The 21,983-nt window shown below is 35.4% G+C and overlaps 2 protein-coding genes across 2 annotated transcripts; both read right to left on the reverse strand.

The window, feature by feature from the left end:
• Positions 1-1,218: 1,218 nt before the first annotated feature.
• Positions 1,219-10,183, reverse strand: LOC113692594 (U11/U12 small nuclear ribonucleoprotein 59 kDa protein-like). Its single transcript, XM_072053913.1, has 9 exons — positions 9,991-10,183; positions 9,698-9,870; positions 9,288-9,612; positions 9,056-9,139; positions 8,213-8,278; positions 7,030-7,102; positions 6,242-6,612; positions 5,850-5,890; positions 1,219-5,418 (listed from the first exon to the last, which is right to left on the reverse strand). The coding sequence occupies exons 2-9, from the start codon at positions 9,856-9,858 to the stop codon at positions 5,340-5,342; spliced, it is 1,200 nt and encodes a 399-aa protein (XP_071910014.1). The 5' UTR covers positions 9,859-9,870; positions 9,991-10,183; the 3' UTR covers positions 1,219-5,339.
• An 8,824-nt stretch (positions 10,184-19,007) lies between these two features.
• On the reverse strand, positions 19,008-19,394 carry LOC140008801 (uncharacterized). Its single transcript, XM_072053682.1, has one exon. It carries the CDS (start codon positions 19,392-19,394, stop codon positions 19,008-19,010), a length of 387 nt encoding a protein of 128 aa, XP_071909783.1.
• Positions 19,395-21,983: the final 2,589 nt, after the last annotated feature.

Here is a 21,983-nt window from a genome sequence, read left to right on the forward strand (position 1 = left end):
ACTTGATCTCAACCAATTATATGAGAACTAAAGAGCAATAAAATGGCATTTTTACTAAATCTTTAAATGGTCCAAGAATTGATTATATTTGTAACAAAATAGACATGATTAACATCTATACTCCATTTTGAGGGAGAGTTTTATAGATATTAGTAAATAAACGTAAATGTTTGATTTGATTATAGTATTCTGATACTAGACATTAGATTCTAGATTGATTTAAATTTGATCCTACAAGATTTTATTAGATTTTAGATTGATTTATATTAATTTACACTTACACAAATGTTTATATTTACATTTAGATGAAGCAGGGGATTCATTTATACCATCGATAAAGTTTGAAAGACCACGACTGATCCTGAAAGGGAATGAATGGAAAAAACAGCATGTCGAATTGAGGGAGAGTTCTGAGAATGTTTCATTTTTACCGGATCAGTAGAAAAGAAAAACCCGGTTCGAATTTTTGGAATAGAAGGAAATAAAATTGGGTTGAATGAATAAATGAATAGGGCCTCACGGCTTCAATTAATTATAGGGAAAGATAAAGAAAGATATTGGGCATTCTCGAAAAACAATTGGTCTTTTTTTAACCAAAAAAATAAGTTTTAAATCTATTGAATTTCTTTCATCTTTTTTTTTTTTTTAGATGAAGTGCATCCACCGTTTCTTGTACTAATTTCTCTGGCATAAATGTTTATATACCGTACACTCTTGATAGTACGAAGAAGGCGATTTTTCTCCCCTTAGCCTTCACCCTAGATTATGTAATACCTTATTTGCTTGGTTATGTTATGAGCTGCATTTTACCATAGGTGTTAAATACAAGTTGAAGCACAATCTTGGGAGATAAGTGTAGGGCAAAGCAGAATCTCCATTCATCAGATGGAGAAGATCATTTGAAAATATATTCAAATTGGTTGTTATCGAACTTAAAAAGGAATGTATTTAAAATACATAAGAGATATTAATATATATATATATATATATATATATATATATATATATATATATATATATATATATAATCCAAAATGTCCCAAGATACAATTTAACTAATAGAGACATCAACCAATTAATTGCGAGGTCCTAGTTCAATTCTCAGTCCATCTCACCATCAATGCCTTCGGAAAATTGCTCTTTCCAAAGTCTCCACCATGTTATCAGTTTCATCATTGTCTCCTGTACAACATCTGTAGTCTTCTATCTTCATATATCTTTTGGCTCAACTTATCACAAACTTTTTCATCTCTGAGGGCAACCGTAAAAGAAACAGAGATTAAATATCACAAACTAAAAAAACAAGTATATCCTTAGTGATGTTGCTATCTTCCAGAAGAAAGAGACTAGAAAATGGAAAATGAAACTGCAGGTCCAAGAGTTGCTTGTCACCTAAGTACAGTCTTACTTTCCTTTGCACTTCCGATTAGATAGAAGATTTCTTCTCAGAGGGAGAGAGAGACTTCTGAGTAGATAGAATACTTAGTCTCAGAGAGAGAGAGAGAGAGAGAGAGAGAGAGAGAGAGAGAGAGACAGCTGCACAAGCCTTCCTAAAGAACTTTGCAGCACATCAGCCTTCATAAATAACTTTACTAATGTGTTGCTTAGCAACATGAAGTATTTGCATGCAAGAACATTCCAACAACAAAAAATATATAAATTGGTAAGAGTACCATAGCCATATTTGCTCAAAATCTGGCAATACCTTCTAATCTTAGTTTTATATTTTCCAACTTGCTACATTCTCTGTCCAGTTCCATCTGCAAGTCCTTTACTTCTAACTGACGACTTGCTTGAAATTGTTGTAATTAAATCATAAAATTGATACCAAGAGTTGTTTTGAGCTGAAAAAAGGCTCAAGTTTCTCATTAAGTAGCTCTCCTTCGGTACAGAGTACAACACCAAACTCAACATAATTCTTAAAAAACTTAAACTGAACAAAAGCAAAATATCCGGAATTACTTTTAACAAGTAACTTGACTTATTCTAGAGCTAAAAATCTGCAATAGAAGTAACATATAGATTGTTTCACATTTCTCACAATAATCATTTTGCGTGCTGCAAGTTACACTTCAATTTCATATGTTTGTAAGGGAATTCAACTTTGAAATTGCAAAGATGTTTTTATTTGGATGCATCAAAGTCATTGCTAGTTTTGGAGTTTGGCTCAAAATCAGTAGTAAAGGCAGCAAGGAGGAGTGTTGAGCAATGCAATTGTACTGCAAATTTTAAGCTCTACAAGAAGTAAAATTAGCCGGAATTGGTTCCAAAATTCAGTCTTTTGACTAGTTCAAGTTGTTTTGAATTCCAAGTATTGTTGTTGAGAATCTTTATGAGAGAATTATGTTGAGTTTCCTCTTGTACTCTTTATAAAATGAGAGTTGATTAATGCAACTTGAGTTTTTTTTCAGCCCTCAATACAAGTCTTGGTATCAATTTTATGCTTTAATTCCAACAGAAATGCTGTCAAACGCTAGAAGCATGTTGAGCTCCTAGAAGCATGTATACATCTATTATCCAGTTTATTCATTACCAACAGATAATGAAGGGCAGAAATGGGAAGCTAAATATCTGAACAGTGATATTAGAATAATGTAAGAAAGGACAATTAGTTCTACAGACAAATAGATGGCAAGTTGACAAACTTTCCCCACACCTCAGCTCCTGTACGTATTCACGACAGGTTCAATTATTATTCCTCTTAGCAAGCCAAAAAGAATTGCAAGGAGAGTCAAGTAACAATAAATTGTCAAAGTTGTAAAATTGCGTCTGTGAATTAGATGGTATGGCTAATACTTAATCAGGGCATCCAATTCCATTTTTTTGTCCATCTTGTTTAGGATACGACCATTCTGCAATATGCTTCCAGTTGCATGATTTTTCACCATGACTTACTTTGGTGGTTGGTGACTGCTAGTTCCTCGAACAGTTGAACATAACATCAGTCACAACAAAAGGCAGGTAAGAAGTTCCTCTTGACAACATTTTTAAGCATAAAACAAAACAAGGATAATAGGTATATAACAAAAAAAGGAATAAATAAGAAACTGGCACAAAGAGTCTACTGATTCAATGCAGTCATGTCCACTAATTAACAGTTAACAAGAAGACACACATACAGAAGGTGTTTGCAACTTCTAAAGATAATGAAACAATATGAACTCCATCATTGTAGGCATGGGAGGACCACCAGTTACAGTTTCACGTGCATCAGCTCAAAAAATAAAGGAAAAATTCATATATTCCAGGTAATCTGTCATGAAAATTATTATAAATGCTTAATACCTACCTCTGCAATACTGTCAACCAAAAGGATTACTGGATTTCAAACAGTACCCTGGCAGCCACCATAACTGGATGAACTGACATCATTCGTGTTATTAATGGTGACAATAAGTCGTACTAATTCCATTAGCAACACTCAGTTCCCATATGACCAAGAAAGATTAAAAAAAAAATCACTTACATAAATTTCACAAGTTTTCAGGTTTCCAAAATTGTACTCATTCAATTGTTCCCTGCTATATATTCCCTCTGGATATCAACACTCACCTTTGTGCTTCTAGATGCATTTACAGCAGCATTGTTGCACAGAGATTTTGCTTCAGTATTCCATATCTTCATTAAGCCTCATAATTCTATCCTGTCAAATGAAATCTTTTAGATGTAACCAACTGAAAAGTGCGTGTATATCCACCCTCCAAAACCATGATACTAGGAAACAAGGTAACATAACTTACAAACCCATACTGGAAAAAGCCAATCACCATAGCCTCAACCTATTAAGACCGTGAAGTATCTAACCACAGAATATCAATATTAACTTAATGACATAACAGTGACTAACTCCAAATAAGAAAGGCGCCATCTAGCTCGGGTAGGAAGCAGCCTAAAAGTTTCCCTTGACATGGGCATGAATATTTAAAAAGTTTCAAACACAGGGAACCCAGGACTAAAGAAAAAGTTAAAGAAACTGAAAAACAAGAGAGAGAGCAAAGCCAAGGAAATTGTAAATTATCAAACTGTTTTGCAAAAGAAACAGAACTTTGAATAAATCAGATTAAGGAAAATACTACAGCATGGTCATCGGAAAATTCTTGAATTGAACCTTCAGTTTCAATACAAAGTCAAATTCTCAATAGGACTCTCATGTTAATATAGAGCCTACCATCCAAAATGGCCAATTATCAGAACAAGAAGATTCAACAATTGAACAAAATTTGCTTCCTTAAACATTCTAACAATTGGACATTAAAATCGCAGAGCATGACTGTAAATGAGGTTGCCATAAACCCCTTAACTATGCACCAATCAACATTTTAATTCCAGTTTTTCCCCCAAGTCTGTGAAGAAGTTGGGGAGTGGGGTTGTCAAGGGCAAGGGAAAGGGAAAGATTCACTGAGGGTACAAGATAGAAGGTTTAAGAGTAAAGAATAAATTGTATAAAGAGAGAGGAGAGAGAAAAAAAATCTCTCAGCAATGCAGCATAATCATTGGACAAAGCTTTAATTTCTGCTTGAAACTGATCAATCTGCATTAAGAGTATAAAAGAAAACTTCTTTAAGCCACTGAATTATGTCAAGCCATCTTATTTTATCATAATATAAAACAAGAAATTCCAAATTATGATAGCAACATGTCTATATATCCCCACAAGATAAAAAAGAAGTTCTCTAATTCTGCCCCCAATTTCAGAATAAGGTTAAATAGTGGTAAGAAAAAAGAACGATGGCATAATTGGTCACAAAATTAATCTAACACTATAAGCAAGTTACTCAGTACCTAGCATGCAAAATTGTAAGCTGCATGCACGAAGAAACATTCCTGGAATCAATATCTACAACACTGTTCAAAATATGTAAATTGCAAATTTTAATGCCTGTTGCTTAAAAAGCTTCTCAAGCTAGTGTTTATTTAAGAGAGTTCCTGTTCTATTGGCAAAGCAAATGCAAATTGTGCCAGTGTATATTGGGACAGTTTCTCACATTGAGACTGCCATGTGAGTGGAATGGTAAATTTTGAAAAGGAAGAATTAATCTGATGATATAAAACAAATTCGCAAGAGTTTGAAGATATGAAGTCATGTTGATCACTGAGGTTCACACGCTACAACAAATTTGCCCCAATCAGTTAAAATTCTGCATCGAATCTTTAGCACTGGTTATCCATCGCCTAACTAAAAGTGCTGCATATTGACTCGCAACAGTTTGAACTTGCAACTAAAACACAAACGAAAATTAGAGAAACAGACGTTCCTTTATACAGAAACAATATATCATCTATTGATAATGCACATAAAAATGTTGCACAAGCTATTCATTTGAGTCTTCTAGCTCACGTCATTTAGGTTTCACCAGGTAGGATGCCCATGTTTCATCTGATGGGGGAGGCGGCTGAACCCAGTGCCCTGGTATTCGGCTGCATTGAAGTTTTCCAAAAGACACATAAGATGAGCTTTCAGGTTCTAAACAAAGACAAAAGCATATCAAACTTTCTGCTCAAAAACCAAAAACCATGAGCCCAAAAAAAAAAAAAAAATCATGGCACCAAAGGTAATACAAAGTCTTTGTGTGCCGCTTTTCCTCCCAGTAAATGATTAAGTGTTGGAGGAAATCCATCCACAACCAAACCACGAACCCCAATAACCCATCCTCCTCCATCACACCAAATGCACAAAAGTAGTGAATAGACCCCCCAGACAAAATCTACTTGTGTGTTAGTAGACACCCCTCCTGCCCAAATCCCTTCCCGAATACACGGAATTCTGAAACCCCGCCACCACCTGCCCCAATTTCAAAAACCAAGGCAGCTGACAATTCACAGTTGTTTCAGAGAATCATCGCACTTACCTTCCACCAGGTCTGATGTATGCATCCCATGTTCTCCTAACCTACATGGGATGAAACAACTAGTCAGCAAATCATATTGATGAATCTTTCAAATTGTATTTAATAATAAGCCTAGCGGCCTTTTCCATCATGGATATTCAAGAGATTTTAGCAATTATAAAACTAGGAAAGTTTATGTGTAGTTATCCTTATCTATGTTCAAACATACTTATGCTAATAGAAATGTATTCAAGGATGACATTATGCTCAATAACAGGTTTCAAAAAGTCTAGTTGAAAAAATTTGCCTAACTAGTGCTCAGATCACTCATTACAGGCCAGAGACTATCTCTTAACATATAAGATATCCAACAAGAATGCTGTGAGGTAAAGGGAAAGGAAAATGAAAATTACTTCAATGAGGGTGCCCATATCAGTTTTGCTGCCGTAATAGTAGTGATAAAATTCCATTGGCAAGTTTGCCATAGAATCATATGCAACAGTCGAACTTTGTCCTTCTGTTCCTCTTGGTCTGGAGGCATTGCCAGTGACTACAGTTGAATCTCTTCTATCTTCACTTTCCAGCATCATGTCTACAGTTTTGTTGTTTTTGCTTGGTTTTTCCGAGTCAGGTCCACGATTTTGAATTCTAGATTCCTCGGCAGTTGCAATAGCATCTTTTGCAGCTTCCGTATCTGCTGCAGCCATAGCTTGTCGTTCCTCTTCCTCAACAGCAGCTCTAACTCTTTCAAGAAACTTGTCATCCTCTTCGGGGAGAAAATGACCTGCACAACAGAGAACATGGAAATTTCTTACATCAGTAACGAGATAATTCATTATCTGAGCATTTCAAAACCTTTAAAAGAGAATATTGCAAAACCTTCGAGCCGAGACAGATTATTACTTGTCTCAGCAGCATAACCCAGAAAAAATATGCAATCAGAATGTGTTAAGAAGACTGAGAGTAAAACAATGGTTTTAGCATGTGCTGCACACTCTATATCATTAAGAAATGTTCATTAGATAGTCAGATAATGAAACTTCGGCACATTTTCTGCATAGAAATTGTTCGACTCCTTTCCCTCTATTGCACCTACCTCCAAATGTATGTAGAACAAAAGAGGAAAATGCTATCTACTTTTGTAAATGAAATTGTCATTACCACATAACAGTACCAAAGTCAAGAATCACTGAGACATCACCTTGTTTTTTCAGTTTTTGAATCCTAAGGGACCGCAACTCTTGCAGCTTCTCCACGATCAGCATCAGCTCAAGCTGAAATTTGAAACTTGTGAGCTGAAGATCTTGGAGCAAGGGCAGAGGTAATAAGAGAAACAAGACAATGAGCAAGGAGAAAAGTTAAAAGCCATGCAAACCAAACATCCTCATCCTGTATGGCTGTACACTACCAGGGGTACACATGACTAACAACTACGAGCTTTGACATTTTCTTCCTCCACTCCCTAATTATACTCCAATAGTAAAACTGAATCCAGTGTCCTTCCTAATTCTTATTGATGAAATGTTCTTGTGCTAAACAACATAGCTTCATAAGCAAGATCTGTTTATTCAACCAAGAGACAGGAAAAAGAAAATTATTGTTTCAGTAGCAGTTGCAGCCGCAGCAGGGCTAAAATATGGAGCCAAATGTTCTCAAGCCTGAAAATGAACACAAGCATATGGATTTAAGCAAATGACTAGCCAATGTTCTATTGATCTTCACCTTCAACCTGTAATGCAATTGTAGGAACAATTGCAAGCATTGCTTTTGTCAAAAAGGAAAATATAGACCAAATGATAAGCAAATTAATGTACACTTGACTCTTGAGAACAGTAGCCAAGATATTTACAATTAAATACAGAAATGGACTGAATTAATAATTTAGAGAATAGAATGGACTAAATCTAAATAATTTAGAGAATGGATTGCTAACATTTGAGTAAAAGAGAAGATGTTTATAGAAGATATTTCCTGAAAAAATAAGGTTTATATACTAGATATATTAGCCCCTATTTGATAACCCAATAACCCAATTCAGCACTTAAACTTAATAGGTTCAGATCTTAATATGTTCAGACGCGTTTGATAACAAAAAATAGAACATCTCAATTAATTAAATAGCATTGAGTTTTCTAGGCAAAACTTGCTCCAAAAATAAGTGATAAGCTGTTCACTTATCACTTAATTTGATATATACTCAAATGTATCAGATTTAGTACTTGACAATTCAATAACTTAACGGATTTAGATGTTAGTCTTCAGATTTGAGTTTTATCAAATGCACCCTTAGACACTCCTTTAATTTTAACCAAAAAGCCAGAGGACATGTCATCAGTCAAGGTGGAATTTTGCAATTTGAAGCATGTCAATAAGCGAATGCTTACCTCAGACTCTAATGTTTTCTTCTCCTCTTTTGCCTTAAGTTTTGCAATTTCCTTCAGCTTTTCTACCTGAATTCAATACCCATCTGTTAGCAAGAACACATTTAAAGATGTAACAGTACGAAAACAACTCTATAGAAGCTACAACTTCATCCACTTTTACAACACAATCAAGCCAAGACAAGGCAATATTAATTATACAAAAAAGGAGAAAGAAATTAGTCTTGAATTGAATGGTGCTTGCTTTCTGCCAAAAATTGAATTATATTAAAAAAAATGCGGCTTGTATCATAGCCATCCATCGAGTAATACCATGGTAAAAGCCATACACTAAATAAGTGACCAACAACTCAAAGTTGTAAGAAAATCAACTTCAATATATAAAGGAATTTAGTGTGTTAAGAGATACACAAATATCATTGATGGAACGAGATTATTGATATTTTGTGCCTCAAATTGTTCATATTGTTTCATTGGTCCCAGGAGAAGGCTGATAGAAAAGGTTTGTCTGAAAGTTTATATTCAGCCATTGAATTATTCCAAATGCGCATTAAGGTTGCGTCATAAAGATCCAGGTACAACAAGGATATTCCACAACGCCCAAAGAAAATGCTAAAAGTTTGAAAAAAAAAAGCATCTTATGACCTGAAGAGTCAATATACAAGGATGAACTACATTGGCTCAGGCTTTTTCAACTGCTTCAGGTTTTTTACCGCCTTACTACTGTTATCCAAGAGGAGATTTAAGGCAGCCGATAATTTGAAAGACCAAGAAAAAACAACAAAAATTACAAATAGGAAAACACCCAAGTTGCATAAGAAAAATTATGTCCTGCAACATCGGTACCTTACGCTTAGCAATTTCCTTTGCAATCTCTCCAGCCCTCCACTCATCAGCTTCTTTGTCAATCCGGTCAAATTGCTCACGCTCCTGAACTCATAAAAAGAGAAATGCACCAACAAAAATAAAAATATAATCAAAAAAGTACTGGTGATATAAGATATTTGGCTTCCTACTCAATGACAAAGTCATGGCACAATCAACAATAATGCAGGCACTCGTCATAAACCATAACCACCTTTGCCAGGTTCTCAGCAACCTGCATCCTCTTTCTTTTCCGCCAACGCTTATTCCTCTTATACTTGCGCAATTTATCTGACAGTTTTACCGCAGCAGATTTTTCCTCCCACGGAGCTTTCACATCAGCTACAACTCTAAATGGTTCAAGCTGAACTCTCAATCTTGATGTTAAAGCATTAGCAGCTTCCAATGCTATCATTTCTTGAGAATCTAAATCAAACCTATTCTCCTCCATCAACTTATGAAACCTGTCAATTGAACTATCACCCTCACTAGATTCTTCCTCATTTTTCATCATAATCAACATCTCTAACTCCTTTCCCCTGCTCACCAATCAAAATTTTAGATCAATAATATGTCAATCATTATTTTTCCCAAGTCTAGGGCTTTAAAGCAAGGATTACTTACAATGCTTTAGCTAGATTAACAGTGTCATGCAAATCTTTGAGGCAATCACGGACGTTACTGCTTTTCCAGAAGGCACTGGATGGTGGTGGAAACGGCGGCAGCACTGGAGCCCAATTCGGAGGCGCCGTAGGGTTGAATGGACCCGGAATCATTGGATTCATTTCAAATTAAAACTGTAAAAGAAGCGTGGAATAGTTGGATTCATATCATTTGTTTGAAAGACAGTAGTAAATAAAATGAAAAAAATTTAGCCCTACATACAGGTAAACCAGAATATAAAGACCAAAAAATACCTTGAATACTGGGTGTAGATTGGGGAGGAGTGGGGATGGAATCAACTTGACTTTTGGTTAGCTGGGTGTTTGGTATCTGCCAAACAATTTTGGATTGAGGAGTGGATGGGTCTGGCTTTGGCTTTGAAACGCACATTCAGTTCTTGTAACTTGGCAGCTGATTTGTATGGGAGCAGCTCTCCACCCTATACTTTCTGTCGACTCTCTCACCACCAAAAAAAAAAAAAAAAAAGCTGGTGTGTTTGCATTGAAAAGATTTGAAATAAAATAATTTGCTTTACAAATTTCAATCACCTTTTTATCTTCTCAACCATCTTTTTATCTCATATACATCACATCACAAAAAGTATTACAGTAATGATCTCAAATAAATCATCCAAATAACTTTCAGTAGCTCAAACATCACTTTTAGCAGTGTTTTGTAACTCGAACGGGAGAGTAAATCAAAAACCTTTTCATTTGCAGTTCGGCCGATTTAACTCTCGTTCAAAAGTTTAATATTTTTTAATTTATTTTAGTACTAAAAATTTTGGATAAAACTAAAATATTTATTTTTGAAAATAAAAACTTAATAAAAACCGATTGAACCTCCCGATTTTTACTAGTTTTTATCGATTTAACTGGTTCTTGACCGGATTTAATCAGTTCAATTGATTCTTAGAATTTTTTATTAAATTAGATAGGAGGTATGGCATGTTTGCAATTTAACTGGTTGAACCAGCTGGTCAGATCCGATATTCAAACCATTGACTTTTAGTAGGAATATTAATGAATAAAGTCATATGACCAAATCCACTCCAAATTTCGATGTGCCTTTAAAGTTTTAATCTATTAGTAAGTAATTTTGATTTTTATGATTTCTGGGTACATATGAACTTGGGTATGTTTTGTGAAGATTCGAAAATTTGTTTTTATATTTTTCTTATAATTTCCCTTATTTCGGAATAAGTTAATTTATACTTTCTTTTGGTTTCATTCACTTGCCCTATTTTCTTGAATACTTAACGATTGTGTTAAGAGTTTATCTTTTATACTTTGGTACATGTTAAGTTTCACAGTATTAGCGAGGTTGTAGCGATTTTTAGTGGGGTGTGTGAGGAATTTAGTGGGAGAAAAGGAGTTTAGTGTAATTGAAGAGAATTAAGCTAAATGAAGATAGACATTAAGGGAAAACTTGACAAGTGTCATCATTGGAACCAAGAGTTATTAGTTAAAGACTTCAAGGGCTAAGTTGACCTTATCATTTCTATTTCTTGTCTTGCAAAAAAGAAAACAAAAACACACAAGGGAGAGAGAGAGGGGGGCCGAAATTGAGGAGGAAAAGGGGAAGAAAACTTCATCCAAACTAGCTTCCATCTTTCTTAGTTTTGTGGGGGAAAGGAAGGAGATATCTTGGAGTGGGCAACAATCTTGGTATAAGTTTGGAAGGGTAGAAGACTTGGTTGGTTTGCATCTTGTTTTGGAGGCAAAAGAGGTAACAAAATGCTAGTTTTTCCTTCTTTCTTTGTCTTATGTTTAAGATAAGAGAATCTTGTGGTGAATCTTGAGAGTTTTCCAAGTTGATGATTCATGAACTTGATGTTTGAGTTCTTAGGGTTTGGATATTATATGCAAGTATGGTGGTTTTCTTGTTGAAATTTTAGCTATAGATATCTCTTGTTATGTAGGTGATAACACCTTATGGATTTACTTGGTAGGTTTGGTTAAACTTGAAAAATTGGTTGAAGGAATGATTGGAAAAACAATTGAGAAACCATGTGCTTGCTGGCCGAAAACAGGGGCTGGATGTTTAGCCTTGATTTCTAAAATTTCATGATGATTTTAAGTTCAATTTTACTCAAAACACCCTATGAGACTTTATACTATAAGTGTATATTGAACTTGAGTCAAGAGAGTGAGGTTTTGTTAGTGAAAGTAGCATTTTCTCACCATTATCAGCAATATGAAAATTTCTTAGGAAGCTCTGCGCAGTTTTGAAAAATTTGCTATAATTTTGTATAAAAAAGTCAAAATTGAGTTCCGTTTATTGCGTTTGAAACCAGACTCATAGAACTTTCTACTGGTATAAAATATGAGTTGTGGTTCATTTTATATACACACCAGAAAATCGATAAAGTTGACTAAAAATTCTGTTTTGCACAAGTAAAAACTGGAATATTGCAGTAGCTTGTGGCTCAATTTGGACCATTTTATGAACTGAATCTCTTTGAGATATCTTCTATCTTTTAAAGATTATTAGTGCTTCAAGTCTAGATTTTAATGGGGCAAGTTGTATGCTTTTTTGACACTTATAAATCAAGTTATGATTTTTCAAAGGAATGATGCTTGCTGGAATTTTTTTTATTGGAACTCGTGGGAGCTGAGATGTTTCCAACTTTACATCTAAAACTTTGGCTGTAAATTTACATATCTTGACTCCATATATCTTAAAACACTTCAATCTTAGTAGGCATGTGAGTTTTTATGGTGAAAATCTTGACTTTTGTGGCTTGACTTCTTATTTGGAGGACCGTATGGTTGCTGGAAATTTTCAGCAATAGAATGTAATGTGGAACTCTTTGGTTATTCATGTTTCTTGGGTCCAAATTCTTTCCTTTTACTTCAAAACCATAGTTGAATCATTGCCCTAATATTTATTTGGATTTTTCCTTGATTTGCACCTTCAAATTTGTCTTTGAACCCTTGTGAATTTAGGAGGCTAAATTGGATAAGTGTATGACTCATAGTTGACTCTAAAATGTGAACTTAGTTCACCTAAACTTTGGATGGTTGGACAATAATATTTTTGTCCTAGTTGCTCTTAGGGTTTGGCAGTGAACATGAGCATAACTCGGAAACAAATGTTTAACGTTCCTCTGCTTTGACTCAGTGGGTGTTTCAACTACTTGTTGCTAAAATTGCTAGGCACTTGATTTGTCATTTCTTAGGCGAGTGTGTATTTTATCGCATTTGACATAACTGGACTAACCTTTTGATATCTTGTTCATGCATATACAAGCAATTTGATTTACAAGTGACCTGTATCTTGATTTGAAATACTTGATCTTGCGTGCGGACTTGCATGTACATATGCATGATTGTAGACCGGCTGTATATTTTCTTGCAGCAGCTGAACTGGGTCTTTGAACCCTTATCTGAGACGTCGGGTAAATGGGAATTTGGGTTACTCTTATGTATGCGTGAATATAGGTCAATAACGGCTGAACTGAGCCCTCGTTAGACTTCTTACTTGAGACCAACTTTAGAGCGGGCGGGTAAGTTAGGTAACCTTGGGTAAATGATGAAATTCATAACCTGTTTACTCGTGACATACTTGAATATGGAATGTTAGGTAACAGCTAACGTCTCTAATCTTTACTTGCGTGAGCGTTGGGTCACAGCCAACGACTCCACTCGTAAATACTTGAATACTTGGGGCTCAAATCATAAATATTTGAATACTTGGGGCCCATATCATGAATACTTGAATATTTAGGACTATAAACCCAACCCATGACTAGTTGGTCGAATCGAACCGGCAAGGATTTGGTCGAGGAGATTAGCGAACCTTGGGTACTTGATTGGTGTTTGGGTCTGGTAGGGGGATGATTGGTGGACGGAAATTGACGTTTAGTGGTGATCTACGGACATTATAATTCCATGTTTGACACAGAGTTAATAGACTCTGGACAAGCTGCCGTGATACCTGCTCTTGAGAGCAGACTATATCCTTTGATAAGAATTTACTCTTTACTGTATATTATTGCATGATCTATCTGGTCACCTGTTTTGCTGTATATTATATCATGCATAATAGTTAACTTGCATGTTTTCTTGGAATCTTATTGGGCTTCTATCTCATTCCATAAATTTGTTTTTCTTATTGGGGCTAGAACGTGAGAGTGGGAATTGGAGAAGACATAAACTTTGTCTAAGTTTTGTTAGTTGCTCACGTAGGCACTCCTTAACTCTCTAGTGAGCTTGTTTGGTTTTATTTTGTAAGTTTAACTCCTCGGTTGTATTTAGAGATTGTATGGGCATTTGATGTTCACGATTGTATATGTCTAGGGTTGTAATTGATGTTGCTCTTATTGTTGAGATTGTTATTTTGTAAATTTCGTGACGGCGTGAGTGAGTCCTGGCGAAAGTTGGGCAGACGGTTCGCCAAACCCTTGGGTACGCCCTAGGAAGATGTGGGGTCATCACATGTTTTCCATCGGGTTAACATTTGGCGCTAATTGTTCTCGTATTGACCATAAGAATTTCCAGTCTATAGACATTTGTCTGCTATACTTATACCATCACAATATTAGACTTTGTTGGTGCATTTTCAACTATACTTTCTCTAATCAAGATTTTAATTTGGCAAAATGAAGGCTACTTCAACTAATTATTGACTAATCTAATACAATGACCTACTTGGAAACATCCAATAAAAAATTATTTAATAGAAAGGCTGGGGTTAATTACAACCAAAAAACATTTCAGCGAATGAAATTGCAACTTCCACAAAAATTTGTCTTTAAGGACTAATTGAAAACTTCTTAAACAAGGCTATGGGATCAAATGGTGAACCTTAGAAAATGAAGAATTGAAATTGAAGACAATGCAAAGTTTAGAGACTAAAGTTTCAATCTCTAAAACGTGTCTTGTTCTCCATTCCAATAGAATGTTGAGTCTGTATTTTTTCACTGGTAACCATTACTAGTTAGCTACGGCATTGAACTACCACCTCTATTCTTTTCCAAACACGCATACACAGCGGGCAAACATTACAATCTAAAAAATGTAATGGTACAGAACCATTTGTAGATAAATTTAAAAGTTGGTAATAATGAACAATCAAATTGTAACTTCAATTAGAAAATAAAAGGGTATCTCCATTTCCATTGACGAATATTTAGTAACACTTATAGGAGTAGAAAATATGAATTTAGCTAAGAAGGGAAAAGAAATAAAGGAAGCTTGGGGAAGGGGAAAACAACAGGGGTAATCTCCTATTCTCTCACAAGCAAAATCTGGAAAATGATCAAAAAGTTGCCTATAACAAAAGAGGCTCTATTTCTTATATTACTATTACTCTAACTAACTTTCAATTTGGCTAATAAAACTTGAACACATGACTATCTAGACTCATTAGCTGAAGTGGTCCATGGCTTAGGAGAACAATGTGAATTCCCAGTAAAGGCGTGTTTCTCTAATCGCGTCTTCATTCTGACTCCGTTGCTAATCTTCACACCTTCTCCTCCATCTTTCACGCCTTCTTCATTTCTCTTCCTAATTGTCACCTCAGAGCTATGGATTAGCCCTCCTACTCTATCACAGTGCCTTCCCTTTTAGGAAATATTGTCCTCAAGATTGAAATTGAGGGAATTGTTTTTCAATCTCTTCTCCATTCTTCCAAGTGGGTTTTGTAGGATCAATGCCCCACCAATGAATCAACCACTAAACTGCAGCAATATTCCTCCTCTTGAGTATCCTTCTGTCTAGTACAGCCACTGGTTCCACCCTCAAATGCCTTTCTCGTCCACATCAAGTAGTTGGAGGACGGGAGTAACCTTATCTCCTATCTTCTTCTTCATTAGTGAGACATGAAAAACTGGATGTATTTAGAGGTTGTTGGCAGCCTCAACTTGTGAACGACCTTCCTAATTTTTTCCCCCACCACATATGACCCATAGTATTTGGTAGACAATTTGGTGTTGTTTCTTTTGGCTACTGAACTTTGTCTATAAGGTTGCAACATTAGATACACCTAATTGCCCACTTCAAACTCCCACTCACTTCTTTTCTCATCAACATATTTTTCATCCATTCTTGAGCTTGTTTCAAGTTCTACTTCAAGGTGACATCCATCCTCTACTTGTCCCTCACATAATCTCTAATAGTAGCAACTCTAACTTGCAAGTATGGACCCATTGCAAGCTGTGGAGGTTGCATGCCATATAGAGCTTTGAAAGGTGTCATCTGTATTGCTGCTTGGTGAGTGGTGTTACACCACTATTTAACTAAAGATAACTATTGCTTCCAAGTGGAAAAAACACTTGAGATATATTTTCAAAACTTGGTTGACCCTTTTAGTTTGGCCATATGATTGAGGGTGATAAGCTGTGTTGAGATCTAGTTTAGTCTCCAATAAGGTGAGTAGCTCACTCTAGAATTGGTTGATAAAGATTCTGTCTTTGTCTGATAGCATGTTTCATGGAATCCCATGCAGTTTGGTAACATAGTCAATGAAGACCCTAGCTATTATTGGGGCATCAAAAAGGCTGTGACAAACTGATGAAATAAGCATATTTGGTGTACCTATCCACCACCACTATTATGGTATTTTTTCCCTCTAAGTTTGGTAGACCCTTAATGAAATCCATAGAAACATGGCTCCATGGATATTGGGGAATAGGAAGGGGTTGTAGTAGTCTAGGGTATGCAACATGTTCATCCTTGCATTTTCTACATACATCACATTCCAATACTACTGCTTTGATTTCGTTATACATCCCTAACCCATAAAACAACTGTTTGGCTATCATGAAGCTGGCTTGGATTCCACAGTGACCCCCCAGTTGTGAGTCATGCAGTGTGGGGATGAGTTTTTTTCCTTATATCTCCTCCTTTCTCAATGACCACATTGGCTCTATATCTCAATACGCCATTTTGGTTGCTGTAGTTAGGAATTTGTCTAGGTGCCATCACTATTTCCTTGATGGTGTTTTGTGCCCAATCATCTCTCTTATAGCTCTCCACTACTTCATTCATCCATTTAGGATTCACACTTGTCACAACTGCACACTCTATATCATCTCCATTCCTTCTGGACAATGCATTTGCCATTGTATTCTCTTTGTCCTTCATGTAGTGAATCTCATAACTCAGTCCTATAAGTCTGGTTAGCCATTTTTATTGCAGAAAAGTAGTTATTCTTTGTTCCATTAAATACTTAAAGCTCAGGTGATCAGTGTTGATAATGAAATGATAGCCTTCTAAGTAGTATTTCCATTTGGTAATAGCTGTAGCTAGAGCTAGTAATTCCTTCTCATATATAGATTGGCCAAGGTTTTTTGGCCCAAACTCTGACTAAGAAAAGCCAATGGCCTTTTGTTCTACATAAGGACATCCCCTATTCTATTAGAACTGGTGTCAGTTTCTATCACAAAAAGGTTGAGTGAAAATTGGGTGAGCTCCCACCTAAGGACATCCCCTATCCTATTACATGGCTATTTTTGCACTTTTGGAATGCTTTCTCAGCATCTAGCCCTCACCTAAAATTGTCTTTATTCAATAGCATAGTTAATGGTTTGGTTATGATCTTATATCCTTTGACAGATTTTCTGTGATAACCATTTAAACCAAGGAACCCTTTCAACTTCTTCACATTTTCTAGCCTAGGCCAATTCATCATGATTTCTATCTTCTTAGGATCAGCCTTCACCCCTTTTGCTAAGATGATATATCCCATGTACTCCACCTGTAGCTGAGCAAATGAGTATTTAATCCTTTTTGTATATAACTAGTGTTGTCTTAGGATGTTTAGAACCTTAGTGACATGATTTAAGTGACTCTCCATGGTTGGACTACACACCAAGATATCGTCAAAGAACACCAGTACATACTTCCTCAAATAGTCTTTAAACACCTGATTTATTAAACTTGGAATATGGAAGGGGCATTGGCTAGCCCAAATGGCATGACGTTAAATTCATTAAGGTTTTAGTGAGTTCTGAATACAGTCTTTGGTATATTTTCCACCTTGACTCTAATTTGAAAGTAACTAGCCCTCAAGTCTATTTTGGTGAAATATTTAGAACCATATAGTTCATCCAAAATCTCATTGATAAGACGCATAGGACATTTGTTCTTTACTATCAGTTCATTTAGCTGTCTATAATCCACACAGAACTTCTAAGAGCCATCCTTTTCTTTACTAACAACATAGGTGATGCAAAAGGGCTATTGCTAAGCCGGATTATCCCATTTTGCTACATTTCATGTACCAGTCTCTCAATCTCAAATTTCTGCACATAGGGGAATTTGTAAGGCCTTATTTGGAAGGTCTTGGCTCCGTTTTTAAGGGTGATAGTATGGTCTTGACTCATCTCAAGTAGTAAACCCTGTGGTTCTTTAAAAACATCCTCAAATTCCCAAACGCTTCTTTCATTTTTGGAGGTATTGCTTCTTGTTCCCTTTTATTTTCATCCATAGCATTCACTTGTGTCACAATCCCATAAGCTTGTTTTTTGACCCACTTATGCAGTTTGCTTCCTCTAATGAGTTTCAATTGCACCTTATTGTTCTCTCCATTCAATTCCACTTACTGATTCCCTTTCTAAAATTTCATGCTTAGCTTCTTGATGTCAAATTCTAGTGGGCTATATCTGGCCAACCAATCTACTCCTAACACCAGATCATAGCCACCTAATTTCAAGGCATAAAATTGATGCTGGAATTCATATCCTTGCATTTTCCATAACACCTGTTTAATCAACTCTTAGACTGTAGTTTCTCTCCATTAGCTACATGAACAGTCAATGTTGGGCCATTGGTACTCAACCTCGGACTCTTAGCCACCTACTCATGCATGAAACAGTAGGTGTTGCCACTATCAATCAGCGCAAAAACATCTTCCCTTTGATTAACCTTTTTAGCCTGATGGTTCTGTGATTACTACCTCCTGCTAGTGCATGTACAGAGACTTCCATTTGTTCATTCATCAATTCACCACTCACACAATCATGGAAAATATCAGATTCTTTCTCTTTCTTTCTTCTTCTTCATTTACTAATATGAAGTGTATGTGAGATTGTCAGCAAGTATGGCCCAGGGTATGTGATTCAACATGCTTGAAGTAGGGGTGATTTTTCTTAATTGGTTTTGATTACTTGTGGGATTTTTATGAGCCTTGGGAGAATTTTATATGGGGATTTGGAGCGAGATTAGTTCCACTTGGGGCTATTTTGGGGTTTAGATGGGGTCTTTTGACTGTAGGAAGAGATAGGTGGGGACTTATGTATTTTCTGCAGAGCTTTTAGATTCTTTTCCTACAATTTAGCTGCCTCTATGGCATCAGCTAAGCTCACTAGCTTGCCCATCTTAACCATGTTCACTATCTCCTCTTTCAATCCATTGAGAAAACATGCTTTGTAGTATGAATCAGTCAAATTAGGAAGAGAGGGAATTACCAATGCTTTGATCATCACAAACTTCTCCAAGTAATTTGCTATAGGGCCTATCTGCAGCAGTTTGTTGAATTCCTTAATAGCCTTTTCTAAGGTCCTATCTCTAAATCTTTCACACAATGCAGTAGAAAGCTCACTCGATGGGATTGAAACTCTACCACCGAACACCCCATGGAACCAAGTATTAGTTCTATCCCTGCAGTACAGTTCTGCAATTTCTAATTTCATGTCCTCTTCCACTCCATGCATCCTAAAATACTTGTTCACCTTTCTAATCCATTCCCTTGGGTTTTCCCCATCAAAATTTGGTAGCTCTATTTTGGGTAATTTGGTTACAGCTTTTGATTCTGTCTTGCCATGAATACCCTTTTGTACCTCTTATTTTTAATCCCCATCTTTTGATCCCATTGTAGAGCTCTTACCCTCTACTATTTTGCCCTTATCATTCAATTTGGCCATCATCTAGGCCATCAGGGATATCATACTCTCATTTTTTTTATCCAAGTTTTTGAAAGCCTTCTCAGTATTCTCCTGCCTATGCTCCATTACCCTCACTGCCTATTTCTCAACATTTCATCTTGTGATTTAGCCATCCCAATGGCTTGTAACTAAGCTATGATACCACTGTAATGGTACAAAACTAATTGTAGATAAATTTAAAAGCTAGTGATAATGAACAATCAAATTATAACGTCAACAAGAAAATAAAAGGGTAACCTCCATTTTCATTGATGAATATTCAGTAACAAGTACAGGAACAGAACATATATATTTAGCTAAGAAGGGAGAAGGAATGAATGAAGCTTGGGAAAGGGGAAAGCAAGAGGGGGAATATCCCTATTCTCTCGCAAGCAAAATCTAGAATGATCAAAAAGTTGCCCATTACAAAAGAGGCCCTACTTCTTATATTACTACTGCTCTAACTTTCAATTTGGCTCATAAAACTCGAACATATGGCTATCTAGAATCATCAGTTGAAGTGGTCCATGGCTCAGGCAAACAATGTGAATTCCTAGTAAATGTGTGCTTCTCTGATTGCACCTTCACTTTGATTCCATTTGCTAATCTTCAGGCCTTTTCCTCCTTCTTTTATGCATTCTTAATTTCTCTTCATATTTTTCACCTTAGAGATATGGACTAGTCCTCCTACTCCATCACAAGAAAAATTAAAAAGAAAAAGCAAAAAATAAAAGAGAAATAAACCAAAAAATCTCTCAACCTTTCTCTCTCATGTCCAACCAGCCTTGCTCTCTTACACACGCACATGAAGGATTTCAAGAACCCATCTTTCTTTTTCATTTTTTTAGTTAAGCATTTTATAAAAGTCTACTTTTCCTTTACCCAAATACGTTAATTGCTAGACCTAATAGCATATAAATCTTGAAACATTCAGCAAGAAAATAAAAATAGATGGAAAAACATGAATGATACAATAAAAAAGCAGTGGTGAATTGCTAAGTTAAAGTTAAAATCAAGGGAACAGAAGGAGAGCTTACAAGTGCTTCGCTGATGAAGATTTAGGTGGTAGTGGTGTTGAAATCGGGGTGTAGGTAGATAGCAAAGGCTCTTACTCTTCTTATTGGTCTTCTATTATTATGATGATGATCATTATCATCATCATCATCATCATCTTCTTGGCTCTTCTATTATGATGACGATGATGATCATCATCATTATTATTATTTTCCTTCTTGCTTTTTAAAAGGTTTAGGAAAGAGATCTTACATTGGCTAAAACATTAATGGGAAAATTGTAGGCCTTGGATTGCCCTCTTTTTAATAGACTAGAAAATTCCTATTGTGCATTGCGCGATAGTAGAAAATTTGTGCCTACTCATCTATGCAAAAATTATATGCCATTTTGCTATATTTATAGTATAATGTGGAAGTTATAACAAAAATTTTGGAAATGGGAAGATTGGGAAGAAATTTTAGTAGTATTCGATTGAAAATGAATGCGCAAAATTTGTATAATAGTACAATGGGTGTATAATTTTTTTACACCATATATTATAAGTATGCATAACTTTATATGATAAAAACAAAGAATTGTCAGTATACAAAATAAATGAATAAACTTCACTTATAATGAAAATTGGGTTTATCAAATTTTAGGCACATTTGGGATAATTGACGGGAAATCAATAATGACTAACGGTAAAAGTTAAATTGTCATTAGTTGATGGCTTTGGATTGTTATAATCCTTTAGATTTGAAATAGTTTTAATTAGCAATATTTAGATTAAATAAGATTGTGAATCTTTATTGCAAACTATCATTTTAGCATTTGAAACTTTAGTATTTGTCATATTTACATTTTACAAAATATTAACTTCATCACAAACCCCCTATGAAAGATATATTTAATTGAGTGTTTAGTTATCAATACAAGAGGAAAAAATGATTGAACTCATTGTTAATTAATTATTCATAATAAAAAACAATAAATATTTAAATTCCAAAATTTGAGATGATTTATGCAATAGAGAGCAAGATTATGAGAATTTAGTGGAATGAGTAAATGAAATACAAAAAAATGAGTTTAACTAGACTTTGCATGTTTTCTAACACAGATTCGCCTCCGGTATCACCATTATAATTTAGATCTCTTTTCATTTTAGTTAGCATCCATAGCGGAAATTAATTGAGTATGATTAATTATTATAAAAGTAGAGTATACATTTTTTGAAATGTAAGAACAGGGAAATTGTTTAGAGCAAAATTAAGAATAAATGCTAGACAATTACTAAGAATATCCAAAACTAATGCAGCACACCTTTCTCCTATCTCTTTTACTTTTGATTTAGTCACAAACAATTGCTAAGAATATAAAAAAATA

This window comes from Coffea arabica, chromosome 6c, assembly GCF_036785885.1.
Source record: "Coffea arabica cultivar ET-39 chromosome 6c, Coffea Arabica ET-39 HiFi, whole genome shotgun sequence".
Classification (NCBI taxonomy): Eukaryota; Viridiplantae; Streptophyta; class Magnoliopsida; order Gentianales; family Rubiaceae; genus Coffea; species Coffea arabica.